Source organism: Miniopterus natalensis, chromosome 10 (assembly GCF_054644295.1).
Source record: "Miniopterus natalensis isolate mMinNat1 chromosome 10, mMinNat1.hap1, whole genome shotgun sequence".
Lineage (NCBI taxonomy): Eukaryota > Metazoa > Chordata > Mammalia > Chiroptera > Miniopteridae > Miniopterus > Miniopterus natalensis.
Window position 1 is genome coordinate 3217974 of NC_142090.1, and position 10055 is coordinate 3228028.

At 59.3% G+C, this 10055-nt stretch overlaps 1 protein-coding gene across 1 annotated transcript; it reads left to right on the top strand.

The window, feature by feature from the left end:
* Positions 1–2163: 2163 nt before the first annotated feature.
* ATG9B (autophagy related 9B) lies at positions 2164–9589 on the top strand. Its single transcript, XM_087820932.1, has 14 exons — positions 2164–2713; positions 2844–2887; positions 3065–3129; positions 3264–3425; positions 4147–4288; positions 5750–6504; positions 6686–6839; positions 7061–7240; positions 7748–7984; positions 8163–8296; positions 8502–8598; positions 8787–8910; positions 8996–9137; positions 9303–9589. The coding sequence occupies exons 1-13, from the start codon at positions 2164–2166 to the stop codon at positions 9121–9123; spliced, it is 2772 nt and encodes a 923-aa protein (XP_087677058.1). The 3' UTR covers positions 9124–9137; positions 9303–9589.
* The last annotated feature ends 466 nt before the right edge of the window (positions 9590–10055 follow it).

Genomic DNA, 10055 nt, shown 5'->3' on the forward strand with positions numbered 1-10055 from the left:
CTGGGGGGCTCTACACGTCCCGGGGCTCCAGGGAGCGTAAGGCGCTGCTGGTTCTGGGGAGAGAAGGGACAAAACTCGGCTGGGGCGTTCTTTTTCAAAACATGCAACTACTAACTCAAACAAACAAACAAACAAACAAAAACCAAATGCACATGCCTTGCCCGCCGTGGCTCAGTGGTTGAGTGCCCACCCTTGAACCAGGAGGTCGCTGGCTTGATTCCCGGTCAGGGCACATGCCCGGGTGTGGGCTCGACCCCAGTAGGGGGCTGCAGGAGGCAGCCGATCAATGACTCAATGTTTCTCTCTCTCTCTCCCTCTCCCTTCTCTCTGAAATCGATATAAACATTTTAAGCAAACAAACACACAAAAAACAAACCAAAAAAATCCCCCAAAACACAAATGCACGTGTTTTTCCACCCACCCTGCTGTCCCAGGCTGGTGGGCAGCCACTTATTATAATGGAGGAAAAGCTCCCCGGGTGATTCTGATACGCTCCCCCTATTCAATGATTGAGAACCATTGATATTCAGGTCTGGTAGCTTATCAAGGCACCGCCTCAGACGCATCTCCCCACGGATGTCTCCCTCACCGCAGGTCAGGCTGACCAGGGCTCCCACCGCAGCACAGCTCTTGGACCTCTCTATTCTGCACTTCCTTTATTTGTTTGCATAGCCGCCTCCCCCACTGGCCAGGATTTCTTTTTTGGGTAGTGGCTCTGTCTCATTCTTCCGTTTCCCCCCATCCCCTTTGAGTGCCTGGCAGGAAAAAGCGCCCTTTATAATAAATTGACTTGAACTGGGGGGTGGTGGTGGTGGTAGGGAGGCTGCAAATGAGGTGGAACTGGGTGAGAAAGTGTGCCAGGATTAGCACACAGGCAGGGTGTGTGGGAGGGGTCCTATAGTAAGTGTGGCAGAATATTGAGGTGAGTGAGGCTGAGGGGAGACCAGATGAAACCCCACATAACCAATCTGGACAGATGTCTCTGAGACTTCATGGGAAATTCCTAGCCCCTCTACAATGTGGGATTCCATTTTCGGCACTAGGATGACATTTCTAGGAGGAGCGACTCTTGTTTCCATAGCTCTGCCCCCTGATCAGAGATAAAACTATGCAAGTCCCGAGCTAGGATGACAGCTCTCCCAGGAAGGAGGCGTGGAAGGAGAAACGGGCCTATCTGGACCCCAATGTTGTGGGCAATTCTGTGATTGCCTCCATGTGCTTCCAGGGAACAATCTGGGAAGCACTCTGTTCCTCTCCATTTCATGGATACTGGCCCCTACGTCAGCCCTTGGCCTCACACCTGGCTGGCTGAGTCAGCATCTCAGGCATGGGCTTCAGTAGGAAACCTGGTGGGTGATTCAGGGCCTCAAGAATGGCGTTGGACAAGCCACCGGACCAGCTGCCCGGGCCTCCTCCCCCTCCTTGTTGACGTGGCCACGAGGAACTCAACTCAGTCAGTTCATCCCTCGGTACCCAAACTATCCTTCCAAATTCCTGCCCCCCAGCTGCCCTCTGCCGGTTCAGTCCTGAGGCTTCTCAGGGGCCTCCAAAAACTGGATCAGGACTTGGGGGAAAGGGCTTCAGGGTTCGAGAGAATAAAGAAGTAAACATAATGGAACATCCAAGGAACTCCACTTTTCTACTGTAAGCTCCAAAAACCCGCCTCTCACGTCTGAGATCGCTGCTCTCCTTTCTGTCTTCCCTTCCTTCCTCTCAGTTTCCCCCAACCTGGACGCAAAGTTGGGCAGTCTCCCCTCTTGATTTACCATCTTGACCCCATAGTCCTATAATCCTGTGACGGGGTTTTCTTTTTGCTTTTGTTATTTTGGCTGCTACTCTCTGGACTCCCCTTCAAATCTACTTGAGGTCTGAAGACGGGGCAATAGGTGCCTCCTCTGGTCAGTTCTCAAGCTTCCGTCTGCCCCCCCCCATGCCCCTCCTGCATGGAGGCGGGGCCCTGACAGCGTAGGCTGCAGGTGGCCCTGGAAGGGGGTGTGAGTGCTTAGACAGGTGACTGGGAGCTGGGACGCCTGGGGCCTGCCCCAACTGAGTCACTGTGTTGTTGTTGCTGTCCTATCGAAGTTCCTGCTCAGCTCCTCAAACCTCGGTGGAAGCAAGAGCAGCTCCCAGCCTTCCAAGCTTTCAGGAGAAGCCACCAACCCAATGGTGAGGCGAATGGGCTGGGGGGGGAGCAGGGGGCAGCTGGGGCGGTGGGGAGACCTGGGGCCTGGATCGGTGCCCCTCCTCCCCATGCCACTGCCTCCTCTTCCCCCTCCTCCGTGTCGGGGGCCTGGGGGAGGGAGGCTCTCCATCTTCTCTCTGTCCCCTGCTCCTCACACCAGAAGTGTGCCTTCCTCAGCTCCTCCCCCAGCCCTGGGGGCCCCCTGCCCAGCTGTGCAGACCCCAGGGGCTTCTCAGCCTAGACACAGTGCCCCGCCCACCCCAGCCACACCCCCAACACAGGCAGAGCCTGTGATGAGACTCACGTCTGCTCCCCCTTCCTGGGGTTCCCACTCCACCCCACCCCTGGCCTCGGTGACTGCCCCTCCTTTGCGCCGATGCCCCCAGGACAACCCTGGGCTGCGAATAGGCCCTCTGATCCCTGAGCAGGATTATGAGCGGCTGGAAGACTGTGACCCTGAGGGGTCCCAGGATTCACCCGTTCACGGGGAGGAGCAGCAGCCCCTGCTTCATGTGCCTGAAGGGCTCCGAGGTGAGTGTGCAGGTGTGGGGCTGTGGGGGGCGTGGGTTGGGGGGGCCTAGGGGGTGAGGCAGCAGGTCGAGGGCCTGGAGAGCACGCTCAGATGAGAGCCGAGTCCCAACACCCTCCCCTCTGTGCCCAGGCTCCTGGCACCACATCCAGAACCTGGACAGCTTCTTCACCAAGATATCCTTTGTGCTGGGCCTGGTCGCGCGGCACAGAAGGGCCCCTGGGGCAGCCGCCATTCTTGGCAGGGGGACTCGGAGGGTGCAGTGGGTTAGGGGACTTTGGGTGGAGTGAGGGGGAGGCATGCTCAGGAAAGGCCCATCACGCCTGCGGCTGATTTCTTGACACACGTGCCACATCTACAGCTACCACCAGAGAAACGGCTTCGCCTGTATCCTGCTGGAGGATGCCTTCCAGCTGGGGTGAGATGCTTGTCCTGGTTGTGCCTGCTGATTCTAGCCCACTCGGGGCCTCCCCAAGCAGCCAGGGCCGGGACTTGGGGGAGAGGGTTCCGAGTGGGTCTGACCACTGAACCCCTGAACCCCTGGCCCTCCAGGCAATTTGTTTTCATCATTGCCTTCACCACCTTCCTCCTGCGCTGCGTGGATTACAACGTTCTCTTTGCCAACCAGCCAAATAACCGGACAAGACCTGGGCTGCCACACAGCAAAGTTACTCTGTCGGATGCCATCCTACCCTCGTCCCAGTGTGCCCAGCGGTGAGTTGCCACTGGTGGGGGGAGGGGGGAGGGGAAGACAGTAGACAAGAGCCACCCATCTTTTGTCCCTGGGCTAGATCATCAGTTCTCCAAGGTTTGGGTCTCAGAATACCTTTGTTGTTGTTGTTTAAATATGTCTTTATTGATTTCAGAGAGAGGAAAGGAGAGGGAGAGAGAGAAACATCAGTGATGAGAAAGTCATTGATCAGCTGCCTCCTGCACGCCCCCTGCTGGGGATCGAGGCCACAACCCCAGGCACGTGCCCTGACCGGGAATCGAACCGTGATCTCCTGGATCATAGGTCAATGCTCAACCGCTGAACCACGCCGGCCGGGCTCAGAATACCTTTTATATACTTAAAGTTTATTGAGAACCCTAATAGCTTTTGTTTATGAGAATCATAGTATCTATATTTACCTTATTAGAGATTAAAGCTGAGGACACATTCCATCAGCTGTCAGTGTGATGTCACCTAGCCTCTAGAAAACTCTACGTTCATGAGAGAATGAGAATAAAAATGACAGAAACACCAGTATTATCTGAAAAAAGTTCTGACCTTGCAGACATTTTCAAGGGTCTCGAGGACCCCCAGACACCCCACACTTTGAAAACTGCTGGTCTTGCTGGATCCCCTCCACGACTTTTCCATTACTCCCCAAGTCTCATCTCCCTCTCTATGGAGGTCGAACTTTCTCGCTATGTTACTCCCCCCTCCCCCCAGGATCCACTCAAGCCCCCTGCTGGTCTTCCTTCTGATCCTGGCTGCAGCCTTCTGGCTGGTCCAGCTGCTTCGCTCAGTCTGCAACCTCTTCAGCTACTGGGACATCCAAGTGTTTTACAGGGAGGCCCTGCACATCCCCCCGGTGAGCTGGGTGGGTGCATCTGTGTGGAGGGTGCCGTGTCAGGGGGCAGAGGATGGGGAGGAGTGGGGGCTGTACAGACAGACTGGAAAGCAGGCAGAAGGCCTCAATGACATCCACCTTAGGCCCTGAATAATGTTAGGAGGTGGGGTACTACCACTTATAAAACACGGGTCCTACCCTGGTGGAGCTTAGCAGATTTAGATGGGTTACAGAAGATGACTTATAGTCACATGCTTGTGATATTTAGAGGAGGGGCGGTCATCTGGCTTTACAGAGCAGGAGGAATTGGGGTGGGGCTGAGAAGGACAGGAGGTGGGGGGCAGGACAAGCCCTGATGCAGAAAGGGGAAGGCAATGAGCATCTGTGGGCAGCAGTGAGAAGATCAACCCACCAGCCTGTGACTGAGGGTTCAGGCCCCGTGGGGTGATCCCACTCCCCTTCCTGGCTTTGCCCCCTGCTGCTGTCAGCCACTGCAAGGACCCCTTCACTGTCCCCGGGGTTCACTTTGCCCTTTCTTCCCTCCCTGTCTTGCTCACGCTCCTTGCTCTGTACCCAAGTTCTTCCTTTAAAGCATTGCTCTAAGGTCATCTTCTGTAGCCAGCGCCCCCTAGAAATCTAGAGCCTTTTCCATGCCTCCCTGTACAGCCAAGGGGAGAGGCTCTAGAGAGTCGCCTGGAGCAGGGGAGCACTAGGCACAGCACAGGGGAGACCAGAAGGACCAGGGAGGCAGAGGCAGTGGAGGGGAAGAGGCAGACTACTGCTCCTGCAGGAGACCACACACCCTCCTTCCTTCATTTCCCTCCTCCCCTCTTCCTTCCAGGGGAAGGGGAGACCCTGGGATGGACTGGAGAGGCTGGCCCGGAGGGACTTGACTAAGCTGGACTGGGGCAGCTGGGTGAAACTGGGCTAACGTGAGGTTTGCGGAGGAGATCCAAGTGAGATCTGACAGCCTCCACCCCAGACGTGGACACAGCCAGTGCCTTAGGAAGGTTACTGCGGGGAAAGGCACGGGGTGGGCACTTGGAGGCAAGCGGCCTGAGGCCTGTGCACCTGTGTTGGCAGGCGCCTGGGCACTGTGGCCACTCAGTGTCTTCTGTGTGCAGGACTTCCCCGGGGGGAAGGGGAGGGGGCTCAGGAAAATTTGCTCTTAAGGAGCTGAGGTCAAATACCCGAAGAGTTTAACCTGTGAGGTGTCGCTGGGAAGCACATGACTCATGGCCTCAGGAGTGGCAGGTCCACGTGGAACAATCCAGAAGAGAATGCAGGGTAGTAGGAAATGGCCCTGGGTGGTGACACAGTTAAGGAAGGGCAAGGAGAGTAGGGAGTGGTGACAGGTTTCCCACCCGAGGGACACTGGTGGGGGGGAGGGGCTAGGGATGTAGCTCTGGTCGTGGTGAGTTTGGGCATCACGGTGCAGAGGGATCCGGGGCATGGCGCTCACCCCCCCCCCCCCATCCTCAGGAGGAGCTCAGCTCCGTGCCCTGGGCGGAGGTGCAATCGCGCCTGCTGGCGCTGCAGAGGAGCGGGGGGCTGTGCGTGCAGCCGCGGCCGCTGACCGAGCTGGACGTCCACCACCGCATCCTGCGCTACACCAACTACCAGGTGGCGCTGGCCAACAAGGGCCTGCTGCCGGCCCGCTGCGCGCTGCCCTGGGGAGGCGGCGCGGCCTTTCTCAGCCGCGGCCTGGCGCTCAACGTCGACCTCCTCCTCTTCCGAGGGCCCTTCTCGCTCTTCCGCGGGGGCTGGGAGCTGCCGGACGCCTACAAGCGCCACGACCAGCGGGGCGCGCTGGCGGCGCGCTGGCGGCGCACGGTGCTGCTGCTGGCGGCCGTCAACCTGGCGCTGAGCCCGCTGGTGCTGGCCTGGCAGGTGCTGCACGCCTTCTACAGCCACGTGGAGCTGCTGCGGCGGGAGCCGGGGGCGCTGGGGGCGCGCCGCTGGTCCCGCCTGGCCCGCCTGCAGCTGCGGCACTTCAACGAGCTGCCGCACGAGCTGCGCGCGCGCCTGGCCCGCGCCTACCGGCCCGCCGCCGCCTTCCTGCGCGCCGCCGCGCCCCCCGCGCCCCTGCTGGCGCTGCTCGCCCGCCAGGTCGTCTTCTTCGCCGGCGCGCTCCTCGCCGCGCTGCTCCTGCTCACCGTCTACGACGAGGATGTGCTCGCCGTGGAGCACGTGCTCACCGCCATGACCGCGCTCGGGCTCACGGCCACGGTGGCCAGGTGCGACGGGACCCGTCCGGGGAGCGCCTCCTTCCTTCCATTTGGCGCCGAGTCCCCCTTTCCGCTCCCCCTATCCCGACTCCTCCCAACGCCGGCGTCCCTCTCCAGCCCCGCCTCCCCCATGCGCGCGACCTCCTAACCAACCGCAGGCACCTTTTCCCACCCGGATCCCGCCCTCCAGGTCTTTCCTTCCGGACGAGCAGTGCCAGGGGCGTTCTCCGCAGCTCCTCTTGCAGTCGGCCTTGGCCCACATGCATTACCTCCCCGAGGAGCCCGGGGCTGCGGGTAGGGCCAGCGCGTACCCCCAGATGGCGCGGCTGTTGCAGTACCGAGCGGTGAGGGTCGAGACCTCGGCGGCGCTGCTTGGGTGTGAAGCCAGCTCTGCAGCCGTCTGGTCTTGGAAAGGGCCTGGGACAAATAGGCCCCGGGCTGGCTATGTTGGCAGCCCGGGAATAACTTTGTTGGAGGGTTCCTGCCCTGGTCAGCAGCCTTGGGGACCTCTTGGTCCTGGTCAACCTCAGCAACCCTTTCTCCCCTCCACCCCCTGCTTCCTCAGGTCTCCCTCCTGGAAGAGCTCCTGTCCCCTCTTCTCACCCCGTTGTTTCTGCTCTTTTGGTTTCGACCTCGCGCCCTGGAGATTATTGACTTTTTTCATCATTTCACTGTGGATGTGGCCGGGGTTGGTGACATCTGTTCCTTTGCCCTTATGGACGTGAAGCGCCACGGCCACCCTCAGGTTAGAGTCCTTCCCTGGATGTGCGGGGTAGTGGTTAGGTAGGGGTTTGCCCCCTAGCTTCATCGCTTGCCACCTGTGACCTTGAGCCAATTACTTCACTTCCCTGGGCCTAGTGTCCTTGAGGACAGTGAGTGTCCTGAGGATTACACATGTGATGTGTGTATAATCCTAGTGCCAGTAAATGGAGTGAAGGCCAGCAGAGAGGCGGAGAAATGGGCTGGCCAGTGGGTGGCGCTGGAGTGAGACTGGCCCTCCCCACCAAGGCCTTAGGGCTAGCCCTATGGTCTGGTGTGTACAGATTGACAAAACACTGAGTCCTCGCAGCTTCCTGTGCTGGGCCTGGACCCAGGTCCTGCTCTGCTGCTGTGTTTTTGTGACCTTGAGCAAGTGTCCACTGTGGCCTGTGTTCTTTCACCTGAGGACTGGGGCTGGTGTTTCCTGTCCCGCCTACCCCACGAGGCTCCCACTGCAGCTATAAGAGCAATGTCCATGGCTTTTTTCTCTCAGTGGCTCTCAGCGGGACAGACAGAGGCCTCGCAGTCTCAGCGCGCAGAGGACGGAAAGACTGAGCTCTCCCTGATGAGGTTCTCCCTGGTGCACCCACAATGGCGCCCCCCAGGGCACAGCTCCAAGTTCCTGGGGCAACTTCGAGGCCGGGTACAACAGGATGCAGCCGCGTTGGGCGCCACTTCGGTTCGCAGTCCGGTCACCCCCGGGGTGCTCAGCGACTCCTCCTCACCTCTGGTGAGCCAAGCCTGGCCTGCCCTCTGGCCTCACCTCCAGCCCCGCTCACCTCCCCTTCCTCTGCCTCACTTTTTGTATTCACCTGCTCACTCACTGGTCCAGCCTGCTCTCCAGCCTTGCTGAGACCTCCTCCCTCCACTTCTGTCCTCTCTTCTGACCCGTCTTCTCTTGCTCACAGCCTGAGGCCTTCCTGGCTAACCTCTTGGTGCACCCCCTGCTGCCCCCACGGGACCTGAGCCCCACAGCCCCCAGCCCAGCTGCAGCCACTGCCAGCCTCCTGGCCTCCATTTCCCGAATTGCCCAGGACCCCAGGTGAGGGGTGGGGGCCCGAGGTGCAGGGAAGGAGGGGTGGTGGGACTGAGCGTCCAGGAGGAGGGTGCAGGGTGCGGGGGCACGGGGGTGGGTGGTGGTGGCAGTGGTTGGGGGGGGTGATTAGGAATGGGAGGCTAAGCCTGGCCCTCCCTGTGGGGTGCAGGGGGAGGGGCATGTCTTTGATGTATCCCGCCCTCTGTTCCAGCTGTGTGTCCCCTGGGGGCACTGGGAGCCAGAAGCTGGCCCAGCTGCCAGAGCTTGCTTCTGCTGAGATGAGTCTTCATGCCATCTACCTGCACCAGGTGAGTGGAAAGGTCAGAAAAGAGAAATGTGGGGAGAAAGCAGTTGCCCAAAAGGAGGCTGAGGAGGGGTAAGGAAATACCCAACAGGGACTGGAAAGGAGGCTTCAAAGCCCTCTGCGCCCAGCCCAGGGCCTGGGCCTTGTGGTGCGGGGCAGGAGGGAGCCCTCACTCTTCTTCCTCCCATTCAGCTCCATCAGCAGCAGCAGCAGGAACTGTGGGGCGAGGCCTCAGCCTCCTCCCTGTCCAGGCCCTGGTCCAGCCCCCCGCAGACACTGTCGCCTGATGAGGAGAAGCCGTCCTGGTCCAGTGATGGTGAGGCAATCAGAGTGTGCAGGGGGCAGACCCTGGGTGGTAGCAGGCACCCGGGCATTGCCCAGCTGACGGCTTTTCTCATCAGGCTCCAGCCCTGCCTCCAGCCCCAGACAGCAGTGGAGAACCCAGAGGGCCCAGAATCTGTTTCCTGGAGGGTTTCAGGAGACCACAGACACTCAGAAGGAGCCTGACCAGGCCCACAGCACTGACTGAGAGGGCTCCTCAGGGTCAGTATTGTCTAACTGGGTGGGGGAGAGGGGTGAATAGGAAATTAGGTGGAGCTAGACTTGGAGGGATGGATGGGAACAGTGGTGGGCATTTGGGGTGAGGGGATGGCCAACTCTGGAACCTAAACCCCTGGACTGCTTGCTAAGAGCCTTCTCCTCCCTCAGGTACCCCAGCTTTTCCAGCCACAGGAGATCAGAAGAGGTGGAGTAGAAGAACATGTTGAGCCCTTCTTAGGGCCCCCCCAGAGATGCTTTAGTTGGTCAGGACTTGGGGGTCAATGATGAACTCGCCCCAGAGAGCAGAGAAAGAGTAGGAGAGGGGATGCCAAAGGCATCTGGAAACAAGTCTTACAGACAATGCTCACATGGAGAGGAGAAGGGGACACCCCCAACTAGCTGCCCTGGAGCGGTTGCCTGGGAAGAGGTCCCTGAGTATCCTCAAGGTGGGGGGCAGGGCCAAGGCGGAGGCTAAGCTAAGTGTAAGGGAAACAGTGAGGAGCATTACTAGGAGGAGTTCGTTCTTCAGGGTCCCATGGGATTTGTGGAGGGGGGCCATGGGGACTGTGAGTGGAAAGACCAGAGAGGGCTGATGTTTTTGGAGTTCAGCGTCGGTGTGACGTCTGAGGAAGTGGGTGTGGCTCCCCATCCTGTCTGAAACAAGCAGTAAAGGTTGCTCATGGCTGAGTTACACATCTGTGTGACCTTGGTCTCCAGCGGCACCATTCCTGGCAGCAGAGGGCGGTACCTGCTTCTCAATCAAGAGTGAGGGAGCGGCCCCCGGAATGGCCTGTGACTGGCTGGGAGCCATGTTCCTAGAGCGCTGGGTCAGAGCTGAGTGTGCAGGATAGGACTCCTCAGAGCATTACCATCCCCACAGCTGCACGAGTTAAAAGACAGAGCTTGTCATTCTGTAATTTT